Genomic DNA, 24,192 nt, shown 5'->3' with positions numbered 1-24,192 from the left:
TCCTGTCAGGAAGTGGAGAAGAGGAGCCTTGGGATGCCTGCGTTGGGGGTGGGCACAATGCAGGGCCAGAGGAGATACCAGGAAGTGGGAGAGAATGGGGTCAGATACCCCAGGAGAAGCTTCCAGAAGGGAGAGGCACTCAGAGCCCGGGCCAGCTGTGGCAGTGCAGGGAACACTGTGGAGAAGGGTCCTGGAAAGGTGGGTGGAGGAGCCCTGGTGTTCAGGGGGCTGAGAACGGGCAAGGGTGGGTACGGGAGAGGAGACCCTAGGTGAGAGGCTGTCGGATGACAGGAGGGAGAAACAGGATAGTTCTGGAAGGGTGAGCAGGCTGAGAGAGGAACTTTCCTGGAGGGAGGATGTAGGTGGAGGGCAAGGGGCTCTGGGAAAGAGGCCAGGATCCAGCTGGGCAGAGCCCACCTCTGGGCATCTTGGGTGAGTTACATGGGGTCTCCCAGCCTTGGGTTCTAATCCATAAAATGGACATATGACCATTGAAGAAAAGTCTGTAAACGCACTGAGGGCAGGGCTAGTGTGGGATGCTCCAGATGGAAGCAGGGGGTCAGGTAGGGAGAGGGAGGGTGGGGGAAGAGAGGCTGAGGAGAGGTTGAGGTTGGAAGGTGCAAAGGGGGGCCTGCCCTGCCCCGTCATGCCCCTCACCCTTGCTTCTGCCCCCACCTGGCGTGGGGTTCCCCCTTGGCCACTGGCCCCTAAATCTGGTTGCTGAGCAGAGTCACTGGGGGCTTTTATACATGCAGATTCCCACTCCTCATTCGTGTGTCTGATTCCACAGGAGTGGGGAGGGCGGGGCCTGGAACCTGGACTTTTGGTAGCTCCTGGGGATCCAGATATACTGTCTTACCGCCTGATGCCAACTCGGGAGATATCTGCAAACACGAAATGAGATCTGGCCGCCGCCCTACTCAAACTGTGCCTGGCCTCCTGGGCCTCAGGACCAAACCCAGCTCCCTGGAGTGCCTTCCTCGGCTTTGCCCCTGCTGCACACATGCTCTGTGCAAGCTGCGGTTCCTGAAGGCCTCAGCCTGGATCCTCTCCCCTTCTGGCCCACCTGTTGAACACCCACTGGAGAGGCAGAGCCCCTCAGACACCCCCGCCTTGCAGCCCTGACTCCCGACCTCTCAGCAGTGTGGGGCAGGCCTTCCCTGGGCTCCTGTGTCTCTCTCTGGACACTTCTACTCCTCTTCCTGGGATCACCTCCAACCCATCCTCCAAGATGGGGCTTCTCAGGTTGTCCCCTTTCCTCTCTTCTCCCTCATGCCCTCCCAGGTGCACTCACCTGCTCTCACACCCTATTGTTGCCCTGTTGAAACAGAGGACACCCAACCCCACACCTGCCCCCAGAATCCTCTCCTTGGTTCTGGAACCGAGGGTCCCTCTGGCTACTGATCGCATCACTTCCTTCAGATTTCCCACCAGCACACCACACTCAGCTCCTCAGCACCTTCCCAGTGATGGGGGGAGCAGAGAAAGGAGAGGCCGTGGTCATCCACAGCCAGGGGCGTGCTCAGGGTGTGGGGTCAGTGGCAACCAGGGCCGTGGTCCCTTCTCTAAAAAACCTCAATGTCCAGAGCAAGTTTCCAGGAACCACAGAGAAGCATTATTTGAAGCAATCTCCAACCTTAACCCACAGCCACACAGGCACAGGATGGAAGAGGCTTGGCTGGCAGAGGTTCAGAGTGGACCACAAGCTCACTGAGATAATAAATAATGAACCACAAGCTCAGAGTATCAGATGGAAATTCACGAGGCTCCAGATGAAGGAACCCCTGTGCTCTCCTGGGTAGACCCCCTCTGGGGAGTGGTGATCAGTCCCAGGCTCCACATGTGAAAAAGGAATTGACAGACTCTCCTGGCTGTGGTGATGGGTCTGGGCAGATGCTGGAGGGGCTGGAAGTGTTCTGCCCCGAGAGGAAAAGATCTGAAAACGCCAGGGCTGCCAGCAGAAACCTGTGGACCTATCCTGCAACAGAGGGGCCCTCGTCTGTGAAGGCAGATCTGAGAAGAATGGGCAGAAGCTCCATGGGGGCCAGGGCTGGCTTGATACAGAAAGAATTTTCTATGAAAAACTGCCCCATGATGGAGATACCATCAGAGAGAAGAGGCCCCCAAACAGCTACCTGTCCCCCATTCTTAGCTCCTGGGCTCTAAGTGAGGCTGACTATCCCGGGGTGGAGCCCAGGACTCAGTAAGCCCCAGTGATGGGGTAGGATGGGCACTGGCCCAGGACAGGTGGAGGAGACTTGCTCCTCCACCCCCAAAACCTGTGAGAATGTGGGGATGGAGCCACGCCTCCATCTTGGCACCAAAGGAGGCTGGGGGGCAAGTCATCCCAAGAAAGCAGAGCCAAGAAACAGACCATGCAGAAGGCCTGGAGTCCTGGATGGTGCCAGCAGAGGCCTTTCCCTGCTCCTGCTGGGGTGGGCTTACGGGCATCCACAGTGGATACAGCCCACGTGGAGGTGGCAGGATCCACCCCTAAGGGAGATGCAGGGCTGCTGCAGTGATTCTGTGCCCCGCACTCCACCCATTGGGAGGGCTGGCTGGGCACATGTGCCAGTGTAGGGCGCCATCCCATCCTCCATCCTGCACCCATGCCTCTCAGCTGGCATCCTGAGAGGAGGCTATGCAGGGGAATGGACAGGTGGCCCTATCTGCACCCCTCCCAGGAGCTCACCTGTCAAACAGTGGCTTCTCCCCACAGTCGAAGGAATCCTGCAGGTCCCTCACCAGGTTGGCCTGGCCAGGCATGCGGAAGAGGCCCTCCTCGGTGAGCCCGCGCTCCCGGATGAAGTCCACACACTGCTCCACCAGCAGGGGTGCCAGGCGCGGGCCATACTTCCGCTCATGGTGGACTGTGTCCTCCAGGCGCTGCCCAAAGACCCCTGGGCACAGAGAGGAGCTGGTCACACCCTCAGCTAGCCGGCGCGGCGGTGGGGGAGGGCGCTGGGGACAACAGAGGGCAGGGGGTGCTGTCAGGGCCAAGGGTGGCTCCCCCGTGAGGGAGCAGGTTAGAAACCGGGAGGGCAGGCACCAGGCGGCTGGGACAGGGCAGGAGGGCATAGCGGGCAGGGGCCTGGCCTGGCCTGTGGAGCTTGTTCAAGCCTGAGGACCCTCAGGGAGGGCCCTCAGGGACCATGCATTATGCATTTTATTGATTGGCTTATTTATGCAACACTAACCTCCAAATGGAAGTGGCTTGCATTTAAAAACCCAACACTATGTCCACTGAAAGACGAACTCTAGAATGTTCTTAGTGGCACTCCCTTGCAATCCCTCCAAATGGGAAACTACCTAATGCCCATGAGCGGCAGAATGAGCGGGATTGTCATGGTCTACTCATACCGTGGAGCATGGGACAGCAATGACAACAGCTGGGGCACAGCTCAGGCAAAAAGACAGATGATAGATGATGTGAGAGCAGAATCACAACTCAGCATCACTGATCATTAGCGAAATGCAAATCAAAACCACCTCACACCCATGAGGATGGTTACTATCCAAAAAACAGAAAACGTGTTGGTGAGGATGTCAAGAAATTGGAACCCTTGTGCCCTGTTCATGGGAATGTAAAATGGTGCAGCCGCTGTGGAAAACAGTATGGAGGCACCTCAAAAAATTTAAAACAGAGTTACCATATGATCCAGCAATTCTATATACCCAAAAGAAGTGAAAGCAGAGACTTGAGCAGATATATGTACACCCATGTTCACAGTAGTATTATTCACAACATCCAAATGGCGGAAGCAACCCAAGTGTCCATCAATGGATAGATGGATAAACAAAATGTGATACATACATACAACAGAATATTATTCAGCCATAAGAAGGAAATTCTGACACATGCTATAACATGGACAAACCTTGAGGACATTTTGCCGAGTGAAATAAGCCAGTCCACTAAAACAAGTAAAATACTGTATGATTCCACTTATAGGAGGTACTTAGAATAATCAAATTCATAGAGACGGAAGGTAGAATGGTGGTTGCCAGGGATTGGAGGACAATGGAATGGACAGTTATTGTTTAATGGGTACAGAGTCTGTTTTACAAGATAAAAAGAGTTCTGGAGATGAATGATGGTGATGATTGCACATGACGAATATACTTAATGCCACTGAATTGTACACTTAAAAATGGTTAAAATTTTATGTCAGACCTATTTTTACCAAAATTTTTTAAAATGAAAAAAAAACCCCATAATTGCTAGCAGAAGCCAGACCCAGAGTGTACACTGCATGACTCCATTTATGTAAAGTGCAAAACCAGGTCAGAACACGGTTCCCTTGGTGGGTCAGTGACTGGAAGGAGCCTGAGGGGATCTGGGGTCGCTGGTAATACTCGGATTCTGGACCTGGGCACTGCTGACCCAGCTTTGTTCACTTTGAGAAAAATCATTAAACTACACACTTGTGACACCTGTGATCTGTTCACCTTTCTGTTTGCTATATTTCAATAACATTTGCAAAAAAAAAAAAAAAATTAGGAAGCAAAATATCCAAAACATTTAATACAGGACAAGAAAGCAAATGAGGGACAGAGGCAGAGAGCAAGAAGGTAAAGGAACTTTTGACCCAGAAAACCTGTGACAACTAAATACACAACTGGGCAAAGAGGTTCCTGGCAGCCCAGGCAAAGAGTGGAAGGAGTGGAGATCCATGAAGCTCCCTAACTCACAGTGATAGTGAAGGAGAAACAGACTTCTCCCAGCCCTAAGCTCTACAAGGCCTCTGGAAGGCCCGCCATCTGCCATCTCCCTGTCTCTGACTCAGAGACCATCCCCGCAGGGCAGTTGTGGGGTGGGCCAGAGCATGACATCAAAGCTCCATTCTGTCCAGGCAGTTCTGTCCTCCCAGAGGGATGCAGCCCAGGCAGGTGGCCTCCCGAGACCTGAGTGCTGAGCCAACCAGGTGAGAGGGTGGCAGGACGGATGGCTGCCTACTGTAGCTTCCCACACACAATGGCTGTTTTGAAATAAGATACATCAGTCCCTAAGACAGTGCCTGACATAGAGCAGGACTCAGTCAATGTTCCTTCTCATGCTGCTCGACCTAAAGACAAAGTATATAGAACCTGGGGGATGAGATTTCTCCCTTCTAGAAAACATGCCCACAAGGAAGGCACCCAGTGACGCCATCAATGCTTTGGGGAGAAGTGTGTGGATGCATGTATGTGTGAATGTTCATGCATACACATGCATGTGGACTTGTGTGTGCATATGTGTGTGTGTGCATGCATACATATGTGCACAAGGAAAGTGTGCTGAACTGGCCGAGACATGGCACTCATGGTGCCAGGTGATGTTCTAAGCACTTTACATGTATCAACATATTTGATCCTCAGACAGCTGGATAACTTAGGGAATATTACCATTATTGTTATCATCATCACCATCACCATCATTCCCAATTTCCAGATGAACAAACTGAGAGGCAGGGGGCTTCAGAATGTGCCCAAGTTCACTCAGTATGTGGCAGGGTCAAGGTTCAAACCCAGGCAGTCTACATGGAACATTCTCCTGGATAGACCACATCTTGGGCCACAAATCAGTGAATTTAAGAATACTGAAATCACATCAAGCGTCTTTTCTGACCACAATGCTATGAGACTAGAAATCAATTATAGGATAAAAACTGTAAAAAACACAAACACATAGAGGCTAAACAATATGTTACTGAACAACCAAGGGATCACTGAAGAAATCAAAGAAGAAATATAAAAATGCCTAGAGACAAATGACAATGAAAACATGATGGTCCAAAACTCATGGGATGCAGCAAAAGCAGTTCAAAGAGGGAAGTTTATAACAATACAATCTTACCTTGGGAAACAAGAAAAACCTCAAATAACCTAACCTTACACCTAAAGCAACTAGAGAAAGAAGAACAAACAAAACCCAAAGTTAGTAGAAGGAAGGAAATCATAAAGATCAGAGCAGAAATAAGTAGAGACAAAGAAAACAATAGCAAAGATCAATGAAACTAAAAGCTGGTTCTTTGAGAAGATAAACAAAATTGATAAACCTTTAGCCAGACTCATCAAGAAAAAAAGGGAGAGAACTCAAATCAATAAAATTAGAAATGAAAAGGGAGAAATTACAACTGACACCACAGAAATACAAAGGATCATAAGAGACTACTACAAGCAAATATATGCCAATAAAATGGACAACCTAGAAGAAATGGACAAATTCTTAGAAAGGTACAATCTCCCAAGACTGAACCAGGAAGAAATAGAAAATATGAACGGACCAATCACAAGTAATGAAATTGAAACAGTGATTAAAATACTTCCAACAAAAGTCCAGGACCGGGCTTCCCTGGTGGCGCAGTGGTTGAGAATCTGCCTGCCAATGCAGGGGACATTGGTTCAAGCCCTGGTCTGGGAAGATCCCACATGCTGCGGAGCAACTGGGCCCGTGAGCCACAACTACTGAGCCTGCGCGTCTGGAGCCTGTGCTCCACAACAAGAGAGGCCGCGATAGTGAAGAGGCCCGCGCACCTCGATGAAAAGTGGCCCCCACTTGCCGCAACTAGAGAAAGCCCTTGCACAGAAACGAAGACCCAACACAGCCATAAATAAATAAAAAAAAAAAAAAAAAAAAAAAAGCCCAGGACCAGATGGCTTCACAGGCGAATTCTATCAAACATTTCGAGAAAAGTTAACACCTATCCTTCTCAAACTCTTCCAAAAAACTGCAGAGGAAGGAACACTCCCCCAAGTTCTTTATATGAGGCCACCATCACCCTGATACCAAAACCAGACAAAGATACCACAAAAAGAAAATAACAGGCCAGTATCACTGATGAACATAGATGCAAAAATATTCAATAGAATAGTAGCAAACCAAATCCAAAAATATATTAAAAGGATCATACACCATGATCAAGTGGGATTTATCCCAGGAAATGCAAGGATTCTTCAATATCTGCAAATCAATCAGTGTGATACACCACGTTAACAAAGTGAAGAATAAAAACCATATGATCATCTCAATAGATGCAGAAAAGGCTTTTAACAAGATTCAACACGCATTTATGATAAAAGCTCTCCAGAAAGTGCGAACAGAGGGAACTTACCTCAACATAATAAAGGCCATATATGACAAACCCACAGCTAACATCATTCTCAATGGTGAAAAGCTGAAAGCATTCCCTCTAAGATCAGGAACAAGGCAAGAATGTCCACTGTCACAACTTTTGTTCAACATAGTTTTGGAAGTCCAAGAAATAGAAGGAATCCAAATTGGAAAAGAAGAAGTAAAATCATCACTGTTTGCAGATGACACGATATACATAGAAAATCCTAAAGATGCTACCAGAAAACTACTAGAGCTCATCAATAAATTCGGTAAAGTTGCAGGATACAAAATTAACACACAGAAATCTCTTGCATTCATATACACTAAAATGAAATATCACAAAGAGAAATTAAGGAAACAATCCCATTTACCATTGCATCAAAAATAATAAAATACCTAGGAATAAACCTACCTAAGGAGACAAAAGCCTCTACTCTGAAAACTATAATACTCTGATGAAAGAAATTGGAGATGACACAAACAGATGGAAGGATATACCATGTTCTTGGATCAGAGAATCAATATTGTCAAAATGACTATACTACCCAAGGCAATCTACAGATTCAATGCAATCCTTATCAAATTACCACTGGCATTTTTCACAGAACTAGAACAAAAAAATCTTAAAATTTATGTGGAAATACAAAAGACCCTGAATAGCCAAAGCAATCCTGAGAAAGAAAAACAGAGCTCGAGGAATCAAACTCCCTGACTTCAGACTATACTACAAAGCTACAGTAATCAAAACAGTATGGTACTGGCACAAAAACAGAAGTATAGATCAATGGAACAGGAGAGAAAGCCTAAAAATAAACTCACGCACCTATGGTCAATTAATCTATGACAACAGAGGCAAGACTGTACAATGGAGAAAAGACAGGCTCTTCAATAAGTGGTGTTGGTCATGCCAGGTAATTTTAGAGTTACACTAATGTTTACTAGAAAATCTAAAATGCCTGAGCACTTCATGCCTGAAACACAGGACTGTAGCTGAGTAAGTCCTTGACCCAAAAATAATGGATTTTCCCTCCAACCTTAGAAAATACTAAGTATCAATACTATGTAATTAGTACATACATAATACATAGTACATACACAATACATATATAATTAGTAAGTACCTAATACTATGTAATTAGTATTAGAATATTTCTATTTTCATTTTCACAATTAGTAAAAAAAAAAAATTAAAAGGTAGAGAGAGTATACTCCTGGCATCATTATAAGCTTAATATATGAATTTTGATAAACATTTTTAAAATCCATGTTCTAAGAAAATTAACTGTTTTTAAATATTTAGAAGACCAACTTCAATATCTTGAAGGCAGTGAATTCATTGTCATGTCTAATTATAAGTAAAAACAAAATCTTGAATGTAATTTTGAAGTTTTGGCTGATATCTATTATTGGATGCTCTTCATGCTATCCTGTGCTCGGATGCTGAGCATGCATTTAGGGTAGAAAATAATAGCTTATTGTCACAACTAATCTTTTATCCATAATATGCATTTTGCCTTACCAAAAAAGCTTACAAAATTGTGCTTATTCCTTATGATTTAGTTGGTGATTTGTTAATGTCTTATTTTAAAGAAAGTGCTGTAAATATTGATCTCTGAAATGGGTTTTTAAATATTGCCTGTCAATATAGCCAATTTTTTTCTTTTAAATGTAAATAAAATAATGCTCTTCCAATAAATTTGCTTTCATTATTTTTAAATCAATAAAATAATGCAAATATCATGCTCAAAAAAAAAAAAAAGTGCTGGCAAAACAGGAAAGCTACATGTAAAACAATGAAATTAGAACATTCTCTAACACCATACACAAAAATAAACTCGAAATGGATCAAAGACCTAAATGTAAGGCCGGACACTATAAAACACTTAGAGGAAAACATGGAACACTCTTTGACATAAATCGCAGCAATATCTTTTATGATCCACCTCCTAGAGTAATGAAAATAAAAACGGAAATAAACAAATTGGACGTAATTAAACTTAAAGGCTTCCGCACAGCAAAGGAGACCATAAACGAAACAAAAAGACAACCCACAGAATGGGAGAAAATATTTGCAAATGAAGCGACTGACAAGGGATTAATCTCCAAAATATATAAACAGTTCACACAGCTCTATGTCAAAAAAAAATAAACAACCCAATCAAAAAATGGGCAGAAGATCTAAATAGACATTTCTCAAAGAAGACATACAGATGGCCAAAAAAGCACATGAAAGATGCTCAATGTCACTAATTACCAGAGAAATGCAAATCAAAACTACAATGCGGTATCGCCGCACACAGGTCAGAATGGCCATCGTCAAAAAGTCTACAAACAGAGCTTCCCTGGTGGCACGGTGGATAAGAATCTGCCTGTCAATGCAGGGGACACAGGTTCGGTCCCTGGTCCAGGAAGATCCCACATGCCGCAGAGCAACTAAGCCCATGCGCCACAACTACTGAGGCCCACATGCCTAGAGCCTGTGCTCCGCAACAAGAGAAGCCACCGTAATGAGAAGCCTGCGCACCACAACGAAGAGTAGCCCCCACTCGCCGCAATTAGAGAAAGCCCACGCACAGCAACAAAGACCCAATGTAGCCATAAACAAATTAATTAATTAATTAATTAAACTATTATAACAATTTGTGGACTAAACTAGCAGCAAAATTTGTAAAAAAAAAAAAAAAAAAAAAAACTACAAACAATAAATGCTGGAGAGGGTGTGGAGAAAAAGGAACCCTCCTACACTGTTGGTGGGAATGTAAATTGGTACAACCACTATGGAGAACAGTATGACGCTTCCTTAAAAAGCAAAAAGCAGAGCTACCATATGATCCAGCAATCCCACTACTTGGCATATATCTGCAGAAAACCATAATCCAAAAGGATACATACACCCCAATGTTCACTGCTGCACTATTTACAATAGCCAAGACATGGAAGCAACCTAAATGTCCATCATCAGAGGAATGGATAAAGAAGATACCATATATATATATATACAATGGAATATTACTCAGTGAAAAAAAGAACAAAATAATGCCATTTGCAGCAACATGGATGGACCTAGAGATTATCATACTAAGTGAAGTGAGACAGAGAAAGACAAATATCAAATGATATCACTCATATGTGGAATCTAATAAAAAAAGATACAAATGAACTTATTTACAAAACAGAAACAGACTTACAGATATCGAGAACAAACTTATGTTTACCAAAGGGGAAACGTGGGGGGTCGATGAACACACACACACTACTACATATAAGATAGATAACCAACAAGGACCTAATGTATAGCACAGGGACCTCTACTCAGTATTCTGTGATAATCTATATGAGAAAAGAATCTAAAAAAGAATGAGTATATGTATAACTGAATCACTTTGCTGTACACCTGAAACTAACACAGCATTGTAAGTCAACTATACTCCAATAAAATAAAAATTAAAAAAACAAAAACAAACAAACAAACAAAACCCAGGCAGTCTGGCACCAGGTCCAGAGAATGTTCTAGGCCACACTGCTGCTCTCCACCCATGCTGGAGCATGGATACCTGTGTGATGCTATCCACGCACCAGCCTCGCTTCCTGTGTTTCTCCTGTCTTTCTTCACCAGTAGCTCCCAAGGATGTGGTCATTTGGGCAACAGGCAGAGGTAAGCAGAGGATAGAATACTGACAAGAAAGGAAAAACTGTCTGCCCTCTGGGATTTGGTGGGAGAGCCAAGCTGCCCCTGCCCACAGAGGTGGGGCCCGATGGGCCAGTCAACGGCCCTGAGCACAGCATCCTGGCCTCTCTGCCCAGCCTGAGAGTGGCCTGGGTTGGTCCGGGGACACAGAGCCACTGTTCCCTCTCACCTCACTTATGCCCAGCAATGAACCACATGGGTCCACATGCTCTTTTTGAGCTAGTAAGATGTTTGAAACATTTTTAAATTAGTTATTTAAAATCCAGAGATTTCATATAAAAATCTGGATTCCCAGCTTCTCTTAAAAGAATCCACAGATCTCGTGGCACCTGGCGGAATTCCCAAATGGTTACACTGACGGAGTTCAGTGGCACTTGTGCCCTTTTGATAGCCCATGTATTTGCTAATTCTCCACAGACCCCCCCCCCCACCATTCCCTATTGCCTCACATCCCATCCACACTTCACTCATGTGGCTTTGCCAGGTACTCACCTCTTTTGCTTCAACCTCCATGACGCAGACTTCCCCCCAGGGCCAGGATGAAGTAGGAGACTGGCCCTGACCCACAGAAGGTAGAAATGGGAAACCAGGCCTATCGTGACCAGAGGCATCTGCTAGGACCTCAAATGAGCAGGCAGAGAACATACAGGGGGAACTGCCCATAAGCAGAGGGTCCTCAAGAGGGGAAGGAGCCAGCCTGGCACTGCATCCTTGGCGCCTGCCTCCTGCCTTCCTCCCCACTCAGGCCCCTGCCCTGTCCCTTTCACTTCCGCTTTACCCACTATGCGAGCATCCCGCATACATCTGCTTTCCTGCTGCCTGGCCTGTGCACAGGAGGACTCTTCCCTGTTCAGTCTGTGTAAAATTCCTATTAGCCCTTGGGAACAGCTCAGGTGTCCCCTCCTACGTGAGCTGTCCCAGATACTCCCTTCAGCACAACCACAGTGCTCTTGGGCTCTCTCCCTGGCCCTCTACCACAGACCATGTGAAGACACTCGCCTCTGCCCGGATCCTCACTGGGAACCACCCCCTCTCCCCAGTCCTGAGCCAATGCTGGGCTTGGAACAGAGGTCAAGGAGCACTGAGCGAAGGAGGGTGGACACACAGTCCAGGACAGTCTGTGGTCCCAAATTCATGCACTCAGCTCCCCACCCTCGGCTCACAGTGACTGAAGGCCATAGTCAGGGAAGAGAGACAATGAGGAAAGGAATTCTAAAATTCTCTCTAGAGATTCACAAAGCTTGGGTAATTCCATCCAGCCTCCTCTTGGCCCCAGCCCTTCCTACTCTCCCATTTCCTGTCCCCAGGGCATCTGCTGTCTACCTGTCCATTCGTCCATCCATCCATCCATCCACACTTCCATCACTCTTGCGTTTGTGCCCCACCCTGTTCTAGGTCCTAGAAGGTCTCAGAGCTGCCCAGAGGGCTAGAAACATGTAAATCCTACCACGGGCTCCTCTGCTGAAAACCCCTTGCTGCCTCCCTCCTTCCCCACCCAGGATAAAATCCAAACTTGTTAGGCAGAGAGGCAAGGGCCTGCCGCCCTCCCTCCACCAGCTTCTGGGGCACAGTCTGGGCCAGGCAGAGGGCAGCTGCTGCACGGCCAGCCCTGCTGTTCATGCGGTGCCTGTAGTCAGGCGGCTCCCACGTCTCTGAAGCCCTCTCCCAACCTCAGCTCAACCACTGCTTCCCCCTGTGAAGCCTTCCAGACCACTCTTCCAGCCCCCTGAACAGGGCTGTGAGAGCCAGGAAATGGAAGTCCACAGGATCCCGGGTGCTTCCAAACAGAGGCGATTTAGAGGAGGAGGGAACATCAGAACTGGGGTCTAAGAATGAGCAGGAGATAGCCAGGCAGACAGGTGGGGTGCGGGGTGCTGGGGGCGTGCATGAGCAGAGACCCCAAGGCAGACCTGAGCGGGGGGCCGGGGGAGGAGGTCTGACAAGGGCCCCAGGGGTTGGAGGGTGGGTGTGAGAGAGCCTGAATGAAGAGGCTGGGAGCATAGCAGCCCCCTGTCCTGACATGGACCATGAGCCCTGGTGAGCACTGACCCCATACATGGCTCAGGGACTCTGGGAAATGATGAGACTCCCCCAGAGGCCCTCCAAGCGCTGAGCCTGGCGAGAGCGCTAAGCTAGGGGTGGGGAATGGGAACACAGGTGGCAGGTGATGGTCAAGGCTGAAGGCCACAGAGACAAAGATTCTGAGCCTGCACCTGCACTGGTCTGGGTGCACATCCTGACTAAGCCACTGAGGAGCAGAGTGGCCTCCTTTCCTAGGTCTCAGTTTCTCCATCTATAAAATGGGGATGATCACACTTGTCTTTAGAGGCTGCCCCGAGGCCCTGCTCCCAGCCACCACCAGGCCCAGGACTGACCCCACATTCCCAGCAAGGCGGCGTGGAGCCTTGCATCCGACCTTGTACAGCCTTCAGGTGTGAGCTGCCCCCTCACCACCCTTGGTGGGGAGATGCTCCCGGAGCCCCATGAGAAAGACTCATTCCAGCTCAGCCTCCCAGGGCTCTGCTCCCAGCTTCCTCCTGCTGGAGGCGCCCTGTGCTCAGGCTACAGGTCTGGCCTCCTTCAGCCAGGGGCCTTGCCCACCACTCCCCTCGTCAGGGTCTCTCAGCCAGAGCCTGGCAGGGCCTGGAACGGCTGTGCTGAACTTCCTCAGCCCTCCTGGCACGTCTCAGAGGGGGAGCCTTGCCAAGAACCAGATTCAGTAGGTCTGTCGGATCCCTGGAAACCCAGCCAGTGTGCAGGTTCCTCGAGGGCCCAGCCCACACTCTTCTCCAGTGGCACAGCCGGCGCTTTGTGAGGAAGCTGGCAGAGGCTGCCTTTCCTCTGGATGAACCTGCGGATGGGCTCAGAGCTGAGCCAGGCCTCCTCCCCTGCCAGCTGCTCCCTGGCAAAGCCTGGCCCTCACTCCCCTCTCCCCAGAATCCCAAGCAGGGGCAGGAAGGGACAGGCCCAGCACTCAGCTGACTCAGATCCCTGTCCTGGGTGACCTTGGGCACCGTCCTCAACCTCTCTGAGCCTTGGTCTCTGCCACTTCATGGGGCCGTCGGCAGCCACGGGAGAGCCTATGGCACCAGGTGCTTGATAAATGTGGCCTTCTCCTGACCCAGGAGGGCCAGCCCAGGATAGGGTGGGCTCTGCCTGCCCCCGGGACCCAGCAGGGAAGGGAGGCAGCTGAGATTCCCTCTGGAGCTGATCCCCGAGGGGAGACCTCAGTCTCCTAGTATGGCTCTGGCCATACTAGGGCTCTCTCCAGCTGGGGGGAGAGGCACAGAGAGAAGAGACACAATGAAGACAATAATTCTTAAATTCTCTCCAGAGATTCACAAACTTCGGGTAAACCCTTCCTGTTCTCTACTCCCCTCCCCAGGACATTTGCTGTCCTCCATGCACGCACCCCACGGTTTGTAAATCCACTTTACATCACTCCCACACTTGTGCCTAAGGGCACTGCCCTCCACTAGGTACTACAGAGCCTCAGCTCTACTCGCAACAGCTGTAACCAATTGGCTGGGCTGTAGCCAAGTTTCAACAACCAAGAGGCTGAAATCAGCCCAGGGGAGAGAAATACAGCGAGACACAACGTCTTGGGGGGGTGTCCTGCCCGAGGCAAGCTGGTCCCCAAGGCAGAAGTGACCCCTACCCTCTGGTGTTAGCCAGCCCCACGCCCAGACACGGGTGCCTTCCTGAGGCCTGGAGAGGCAAACGTGGGCTGAGCACTGAACTTGGAGTCGGTAGCCCAGAGCTGGCATCCTGCCTGGTCCCCTCAGTAGTGGTGGTGGTGGTGGTGGGGTGATCCTTTGCAAGTTCCCGTGCCCCGGAAGACTAGGCTCTTCATCCCTGCACGCGGGATGCCCACCACCAGGGCGGGAGGTAGGAGGCGTCCCAGCTCTGCCTCTTCCCCCTACACGCGCGTGCCCGCTCCCCCAGCCCGGCGACCGGTCCCGCTGCTGCCCCCAACCCCTCCCCCCTCCCTCCCCCTCTCCCCCTGGGCGCCCCGCGACCCGCCGGCGCAGCGCTGTCCTCACCCGCGCGTGGGGCCGGGGCCGAACGCGCTGTCGGCCAGGGACGCCGCTTACGCTCGGCTTCGCGGGGCGCCCGCACCCCCTCCCGCGGTACCTGGGGCGGCGGCGGTAGCGCAACAGGCTGGCAGGCGGCAGGGCGACCGCGGGCAGGCGCGGCACCCGGAGGAGGCCCGCGCGGCCGGCATCAGGCCCATGGCGCGCCCGGGCGCGGCGGCGCGGCGGCGGCGGCAGGAATGCCCGGCACGCGCGCAGGTAGCGTCTTGCCCGCCGCCCGCCCCAGGCCCGGACCCTGGAGCGAGGGAGGGAGGGCCTGGGCCCGCCGAGTGCCTGAAACGCTGCTCCTGGAGTCGGCCCCCGTGGCGCTCCCCGCTCAGACCTCTGACCCGCTTCTTCCTAACGCTCGGTGTTACAGGCACCGTAGGAATACTAGCAACTCCCAATGACCCGCCCCTTCTTCCTGGTCAAGGGCTCGCTTTAGGAAATTCCTCTCCCCGCAGAATGGGAGGCAGGTGTTCCAGGTGGAGCCCAGGTGATTTCGGTTTGGGTCAAGCAGCGGGGTGAGTGCCGAGCCCAGTCTACAGCTGGGCTGCTGTCTGTGGAACTGGCATTCAGGGCTCCAACCCTCTGCCTTGCCGAGGGGCCAGCGCCCCAGTGCCACGGAGAGTGCTTAGGACTTAACACAAGCGTCTTGTGCAGCTCTGAGCGGTATGAGTATTAATGTCCCATTTTACAGATGAGGCAGCTGAAGCTCAGAGAGGTTTTGTAATTTTCCCAAGGTCACCCAACTAGTAAGTGACAGATCTTCAGTTCAAACCTATATTATCTTTCTGCAAAGCCTGAGTTCTTCCCAGAGTAGGATTCTATCCCAGAGAAAAAAACCCACAATCCCACACTTCCAGAGGGTGCAAAGGGTGAGGACCGAGATGGGTGCACAGCTTCAGGCATTCACCAGGAGGGCAGGTGGACAGAGAAGCAAAGCTGGGGCCCTGCAACACCAGAAGAAGGGGTGGAGGTCCCCAGGGGTCTGTGGGCAGAATTCTGTAAGGGAAGGGCTTAGGGGAGCCCTGGGGCTGGAAGGGGTGGGAGCTCATCTGAAATCCAGTGTGTAGGGTAGGGTCACTTTTCTTGCTCTTACTAAGCAGGGCCTAGACTAGAATGAGGCAAGTGAATTTTGCACTTCAGGTGCAAGGTTAAAGGGGGTGCCAAAAATTTCAGTAATCAAGAGAAATATTTTTGCGATATTTAAAAAAATACAAATTAATGCCAAAAAAAATCCATGATGAACAAAATATCAAAATTTTAAATAAAGACAGGATCTGACCCTGTACTTGCACAGACTTTGAGAGTGAGTGCCTCATTTGCCTCACCCTAATCCCACCCACAGATCCTGTCTTTATTTAAAATTTTGATAGTCTGTTTATCATGGATGTGGTAGGCTAAACAATGCTCCCCTCAAGATCCCTAGAACCTGTGACGTTGCTACTTTACCTAGCAAAAGGGATGTTGTAGATAGGATTGAGGACAAGAGGTTATACTAGATTATCTCAGTGGGCCTTAAAAAATGGAGGTAGAGGGAAATTTGACTACAGAAGAGGAGGCAACATTAGGAGGGAAGCAGAAACCCAAGAACGTGAGCAGCTTCTAGGAAGTGGAAGAGGCAAAGATCCATTCTCCCCTGGAGCTCTCAGAAGGAACCAGCCCTGCCAACACCATGATTTCAGTATCTTCAATATCATAAAAATTCAGTTCTTCCGACTGCCGACTTTTAGAAGGGTGAGCAAATAAATCTGTGTTATTTTAAACTGCTGAATTTGTGACAATTTGTTAAAGCAGCAATCGGGAACTAACACAATGGATTTTTTTGCATTAATTTTCATTCTAAAAAATTAAATAAAATATTCATCCTGATCACTGAGTTTTTTGGTGCTCCCTTAAATTTTGTGCCCCAGGCCAGGGAGGCCCCCTAGTCCTGGTCCTGATGCTAGTGTGCGGGGTGGGGGCTGAAGTCCTCCCGAGTGCTGGGAACATGGGGAGGGGCTCAGTGCTCTCCCCTCCCAGAGTTCAGGTACACGTGAAGGTGGGAGGGGTGGTTCATGGGGCCAGGGGGCCGTAAGTCAAGGAGTATCTTGCCCTAAACCTGCCGGAAAAGCCTGGAGCCCCCATGGCCCACAGTCCCCAAGGTCTGATCAGCTCTGCCCATGTTAAAGAGAAGGGTCCAAGGGCTCAGGGGAGGCACCTACTCCGGGGGAGGGGGGTCCTCCCAGGTAGGCAGAGAGCTCTGGCAACTGACTTGCTTTCTCTTTTCTGAGCCACAGTTTCCCCATCTTTATGGTCAGAGAGTTAGACTGGCCAATCTCTAGGGAATCCCTCCACCCAACCTCCCGCCCAGATTCCCCGCATGGACGGAGGTCTGCAGCTGCCCCCCATTTAGAAGGCTCTGGACTCTGATGCACACTGCCACAATGAACTCTAGGTTAAACCCTGGCCAGGTCACCACCCACGTCACCTTGTGGAGGTCTTTTTAATCCATGGGGCCTGAGATGGGGGATGGGTATGCAAAGATAGTCATGAAACTTTCCTCTTGGGGTGGGCCAGGGAGCTGAGAGGCTGGGGATCTGTCCTCTCACACTAGCGCCTGGTGAAAGGTGATCTCTTGAGCTGGGGTGGCTCTCGTTTCTGGGATGGGTCCAGGACCTCGGGGACTACCTCTGTCCTCAGTCTTGCCTCCCTTTCCCTGTCCCCACACCACTCTTAAGACAACGCAGATCCAGAGACTATGGTGCCTGGCAACAGAGCATCCTTGGATGGGCTCACCCTGGAGGCAGGCTGCCCCTGCTCCCAACCCTGCTGTGTGCTGTTAGGCAAGTTGCTGAACCTCTCTGGGCCTCTCTGTCCCTCTCTACAATATAATTTTGATACAATGAACCACTGTCAAGAGTAGCAAATGGCAAGCATGAGACCCCTGCCTCTTTCCTCAGACTGATGTGGAGGACCAAGGCTGTCTGGGAAGACACTGAGAGCCAGCGAACCCGACCACAAGGCACCCCGAGGGCTCCCCGCATCCTGCTCTCCGGACCCGGCATCCAGCCCCAGGGCTCTGAGCTCCCGCAGACCTGGGTTAGAATGCTGGCTTCCTGCTTACTTCTTTGGGTCCTGGACAGATTACCTGAGCCTCTCTGCTGCTCAGTCTCCTTACCTGTAAAAGGGGCTACAGCAGGACTGATTTCAAAGGGCTATTGTGAGGGTCAACTGGGGTGCAGAGCCCGGCACCGGGACACGCTGAATAAACATTAGCTGCTCTGGAGAGTGGCTACCTCAACCCAACTTCTCCCCTTGTGGTGGGGAGTCACCAGGACATCACGCAGTGTTGCTGGCACACACCCTCCACTGGCCTCATCTTAGCAATGACCATGACAAACTCTTTTCCAGCCCTGGGATCTGAGCTCTTCTTAGCACACACGGAAAGCCAGGCAGGCCCAGCTGCAGGGGCATTTCCACCACATCTGCTGGGAGGGAAGGCAGACAGCGAGCCAGCAAGGTGGGTAAGAGGCAGTTAGTTGAGCAGTTAGCATCCTGAGTTTCACAGGAAGCAGTGGTGAGCAGCCCCCTATAAATCACCCTTGCTGGCTTGCCAGGCTCTCCCAAGATAAGGCAGCTGCTCCTCCACCCTGCTCTCCTGGTAAACGGCCCCGGGCTCCCTGGCCACCTGTCAGTGGGGTCTGTGGCTGGGGGCTATTTCCCCTGTCCTGGGGATCTAAGCTCGAAGGCTCCTGGATCACTTCAGAGGAGAAGCCTTGAGGGCTGCAGGGGAAGGAGGCCCAAGGGTGCTGTGTACTGACCCATATACTCAGAAGAGGACAGATCTGGCCTCTGTGAGCTTGGGGCTGGATGGGGTCCAAGGCCTGTGGCGGCAATTTCTCCTCCACGTGGCATGTGGTCCCTCAGGGCCCACCAGAATGGGCCTAGGGTACCAGAATCAGACTCAAGTGCCCCTTCTGCTGGCTCAGTGACTGAAGCCCAGCCCAGGTCAGCAACAGTCCTATCTTTCCCCTTTTGGAAAGGCAGCCAGTAAAGACCCAGGCCCACTGGCCTGGTGGGTTAACGTCCAGGGGAAATAGAAATAAGACTTTCTCTTCTTGAATCTCCCAGAAGCGCTGGGATCTGGAGTAAGTAGTGCTGGGGAGAAGTGGTCCACTTAAGATCTCAGGCTCCACCACTGCCAGCCTGGGCTGGGGTCAGTGACCTTTCATCCTGAATGTGACTGTGCCTTGAGGGCTTCCGTTTGGAGATGTCATTCCAGCAAATAATGACCACAACCAGCTGGACTAACAAGGTTGCTTTGTGTACTTCCAAGTTGTCCTGAGGCTGGATTTTCTCCAGGTCAAGTGTCCTGCCCTGTGGCTTCTGGGAGCCGCATTCGTCCCCCTCCTTCCCCCATGATTTCTGAGGAACCTAGGACAGGACTGTCAGCTCTGGGGGGGTCAGGGGAAAGTCTCCAGAGGCCTGTGAGAGCCACACACACATCAGGATGGGGCCTGGCATGGGCAGCGAAGCTCTGATGGCCACTGCAAGGCTGCCGCCTGGCCCCTCGTGCCCCTCCCCGGCGAGGAGCTGTCACTCTGGGCAAGGACACCGTTCCCATACCAGGCTCCTGGCCCCAGGACTGTCACTCTGTGTTGCTGCCTGTAAGGTTGGGACAGTTGCTGGGCTTTGCTCATCAGTGCCACTGGGTAGGGGGGATAGTTACCATGCTACTAGTTACTGAGCGCTAACCCCGACCCCCAGACTCCTGCATCCCACTGCCCACTCAGGATGCCCACTGGTTTAATGACTAACAGGCATCTCAAACTCATACACGCCCAAATGGAGCTGTGGTCTTGCTGCATTGTCCCAAACCTGCTCTAGGCTGTGTCTTCCTCACTCACTTAATGACAGTTCTTTCTGTCTGCTCGATCAGACCCCTGGGCGTCCACCTTCACTGCTCCCTTTCTCTTAAACCCACATCCAAGAGATCTTGTAGGTCCTACTTTCAAAACAGATTTGGAATCTGCTCACTTTCACCACCACCCACCATAGTGTAAGCACCCTTGTCTCTCACCTGAATTACTGCAAACAGGTCCCCCGGCTTCCCCTTTTCCCGCTCTGGTCAGCAGTCAGAGCAGCCCTTTTAACTATCTATCAGATCATGTCCTTCCTCTGCCATCAGGCTCCTTTGCATCTGGCCCCGTCCCTCACTCCCTCATCCCACCTGCCTCCAAGCTGGTCCAAGACCACATCAGATGCTCTCTGTTTTTGCCCAAGCTGTTGCCTGGGTCTGGCACACTTCCACCCGACATCCTCCTGGCTCACTTTCTCACTTCTTCAAGACTTTGGGTGTCACTCTATCATTAGGCCCACACTCACCACTGTATTTTAACTGGCTCTATTTTTTTTTTTTTTTTCTTTCAGTAGCACTCACCACCTTCTAACACAGCAGTTCTCGAAATGTGGGTCCCAGACCAGCAGCATCAGTATCACTTGGGAACTTGTTAGAAACACAAATCCTAGTGAGCTGGAAACTCTGGGGGAGGATAAAACAGTCTCCCTTTTCTTCTGGGTGGTTCTGATGAGAACAATTGCTCTGTGCCATGCGATGTACTTTCCTGTTACTCTCTGTCTTGGGGAGTAGAATGGAAGCTCCATCTGATCCCTGCTGTGTGCCCCGCCTGCACGTGGCAGACTTCTGTGTTGAATGAATAGAACTACTTAGTTCTGAGAGTGCTGAGCACTTTGCATCCATTTTCTCTCTTAATTCGCATGACAATTCTGCAAAGAAGATATTCTTATTCCAATTTTACAAACAAGGACACAGAGAGGGTAAGTGGCATGCCCACGTCGCACAGCAAGCAAGGGGCAGAGCCAGATCACGCATAGACCGCAGCCTGATGCCAAAACCTGTGCTCACTCTGACTCCTCTAATACTTCAAGGCAACCGGCTTTGCTAATAAGCACCTTCCTATGCACATAAGACGCACCTTCGAGGGCTTGCTGGCTCTCTCCAGATAACCAGGCAAGGCAAGGACTCACCCGTGAGCACCCATCAGATGCCAGGCAGCCCTGGTATCGTGTGACTCCTTTCTCTCCCCTTTCACAGAGAGCTGGCTAGGAGGTGCTGCCCAACAGGGCCTCCCCAGAGGCCGTGTTCCTAGAGTGGGGCATGGAAGTCCAGAGATCCACTGGGCAGTGGAGCTCTCTTCACAATATCAAATCTTCTGATCCATGAACATGGGATGTCTTTCCATTTATTTAGGTCTTTAATTTCAAGAATGTATTGTCATTTTTAGAGTATTAAGTTTTGTACTTCTTTTGTTAAATATATTGGTAAGTATTTTGTTCTTTTGGATGCTATTATAAATGAAGTTTTCTTAATTTCATTTTCAGTTTTCCCAGTGCTACTGTATAGAAATACAATTGATTTGTGTATATTGACCTTGTATCTTGCAATCGTGCTGAATTTTTTTATTAGATCTAATAGATTTCTAGTAGATTTCTTAACACTTTCTAGACACGAAATCATGTCATCTGCAAATAGATTACTTGTTTCTTCCTTTCCAATCTGGATGCATTTTATTTCATTTTCTTGCCTAATCGTTCTGGTTAGAATTGTTCTGGTCTAGTACAATGTTGAATAGAAGTGGTGAAAGCGAGAATCCTTGTCTTGTTCCTGAAAAGCATTCAGTCTTTTTCCATTAAGCATGATGTTATCTGTGGGGTTTTTTGTAGATGCCCTTTAGCAGGTTTAGAAAATTCCTTTCTATCTCTAGACTGTTGAATGTTTTTATCATGAAATGGTGCTGGATTTCGTCAAATGTCTTTTCTGAGTTGATTGAGATGATCATGTGGTTTTTGTCCTTTATTCTATTGATGTATCACATTAATTAATTTTCAGATGTTAAACCACCCTTGCATTCCTGGGATAAATCTCATTTGGTCATGGTTATAATCCTTTTATATATCGCTGGATTCAATTTCTTTGTAGTCTGTTGAGGAATTTCCCATCTATATCCACAAGAGATACTGGTGCTCCAGCAATTCTTTTCTCCCTCACCTGTACCATCATTGCTGTTTTGTCTCCCAACTTAAAAAAATAAACAAACTCCCTCCTCCAGCTACTGGAGGACTGAGCTACTGTCCCATTTCTCTTTTTCCCTTTACAGCAAACTTTTTGAAAGAATTGGCTATGATCACACTCCAATTCCCCTCCTCTTATCCTTTTTCATACCCACTATTATCAGGCTTTACTCCCAGGACTCCACCAAAACCACCCTTGACAAGTCAACCATGGACTGTGCTCACCATCTGTTCTCTCCTGGTTGATCTATTGGCAGTGCACAGATACTTCTTTCTTAGATGCTCTCTTCACTCAGCTCAGGGACCCCACTTGCTCCTGGCTCTCCTCATCCCCTGTGCTGGTTTCTCCTCTGCTCCCTGACTTCCTACCTGGAAGCAGCTCAGGGCTCAGCCCTGATCCTCTGCTGTCCCTCCACTAGCTCCATGGTGTCTCATCCAGCCTCATGGCTTCAAACCCCATCTATGTGTCAATGGCCCCCACATTCTCTCTCCAACCCAGTCTTCTCTCCTGGTCTCTAGACATAAATGTCAAATTGCCTACTTGATACGTTAAACTTGAGCCTCTAACATGTATCCCAGACTAAACCCCAAAGTGAACTCTCCATCTTCCTTCCAAACAACTGCACTTCCTGTGTTCTTTCTCATCTCAGTTAACAGCTAATCCATCCTTCCAGTTGGCTTAGATCAAAACACCTTGGAATTACCCTTGACTTCTCTCATTCTCTTTCACCTTTCACCCATTCCAGGAGGGGAAATACTACTGGTTCTACCTTCAAAATATATCAATAACTCAATTATTCCTCATCACCCATGCCATCCTGAGCCAAGCCGCCATCACCTCTCACCTGCACGATTGTGTAACGAGCTCCTAACTGGTCTCCCTGTTTCTGTCCTTGCTTCTTTCATCCATTCTCAACACAGCAGCCAGAGGGATCCTGTTGGAACCTGAGTCAGGCTTGGCCACTGCTCTGTTCAAGACCTGCCAATGACACCACCTCGCTCAGAGGAAAAGCCAGAGTCATCACCGTGACAAGGCCCTACTGATTTACCAGCCCTTACCTCCTCTCTCCCCCTTCACAGACTCTGCTCCAGCCACACTGGCCTCCTTGCTGCTCTTCCAACCCCCACGTCTGCCTCCAAAACGCTCTGCCCAGATATATGTGTAACTCACCCCTTCGTCTCCTTTACTCAAATGTCACTAAACTCCAAACCCCCGTCACTCCCGCTTGCCCTCCCCACCTCATCTGCCTCCACTGCGCTCTCTACCATCTAACCTACACCAGGCTTACTTGCTTGCTGTCTGTCTCCTTTCTTAGAATGTACACCCCATGAGGGCAGGGACCTTGTCTGTCCTACTCACTGCTGTGTCACCAGCCCCCAGAACACATCCTCGAGTGAATGACTAACTGGTTGAATGAATGCCCAGACAAGAGGCCCTCCATCAGGGCCACCCCTGGGCAGGCCATCGGCAGTGACCGGCTCCCCTGCCCTGCTGGCCGGCGTTTTCTCTGTGGGGTGCCCGGGCTCTCCCCTGACTGCAGCAGGCACGCTGCCCATTGGTGCCTGTCAGAGGTGGCCGCTCTCTGCCAGAACAAATATGCTTGAAAGGGCTCACGGGCTCTGTTATTAAACAGTGAAAGAAGGGCTGATCCTCTAAGCCTCCTTTCCAGGGGAACCCAGGCTAATAACAGCTTTGCCAGGAAACCTGCAGAGGCGGATGGAGACCCCCTTCAAGTGCCAAACTTGCCCGGACATGTCTGCCACCGCTAACCCCTGGGATTTCTGCCTTTCCTCTATATTTCTGGTAGAAAGGAGATAAGCGCCTTTGATGGTGGTTCCTGTTTTAATTTTTGTGACTTCTTCGGCACACAGCGCACAGCCTGAGAAGTCTGATAAACGCTGGGGAAAGAGGGCTGGGGGAGGGGCAAATCTGGTTTCTATGTGGGATTCTGCAAATGGTCCCCATTTAGCAAGTACAGAGAGAGACAGACAGAGAGACAGAGAAAAACAGGCAGACAGGCACGTGTGTGGGTCAGGGAGCCAGCACACTGAGTACAGGTAGACCACATGTGACGTGACAGTGCCCTGGATGGGCTGGAACAAAGCACAGCCTTTGGGGTCAGAACATCTGCCTCTGTTTCTCAGCTCTGCTCCTGACTAGCTGTGTCATCTTGGGCAAATTACTTAGCCTCTTTGACCTTTAGTTTCTCTCCTTTCTTTGTTTTATTTAGTTTTTGATTTTTTATGAGTGAAATATG

At 49.8% G+C, this 24,192-nt stretch overlaps 1 protein-coding gene across 4 annotated transcripts in view; it reads right to left on the bottom strand.

Moving 5' to 3' along the window:
* ARHGAP22 (Rho GTPase activating protein 22) overlaps nt 1-24,192 on the bottom strand; it is a 197,702-nt gene that overhangs the window by 13,456 nt on the left and 160,054 nt on the right. For all 4 annotated transcript variants that reach the window (XM_059900629.1, XM_059900630.1, XM_059900631.1 and 1 more), the window contains one exon: nt 2,693-2,900. In XM_059900629.1, coding sequence (XP_059756612.1) covers nt 2,693-2,900 — 208 coding nt within the window. The remainder of the gene's footprint in view (nt 1-2,692; nt 2,901-24,192) is intronic.

This window comes from Balaenoptera ricei, chromosome 16 (genome assembly GCF_028023285.1).
Source record: "Balaenoptera ricei isolate mBalRic1 chromosome 16, mBalRic1.hap2, whole genome shotgun sequence".
Taxonomy (NCBI): Eukaryota; Metazoa; Chordata; class Mammalia; order Artiodactyla; family Balaenopteridae; genus Balaenoptera; species Balaenoptera ricei.
This window is presented reverse-complemented; position numbering and strand designations above follow the sequence as displayed.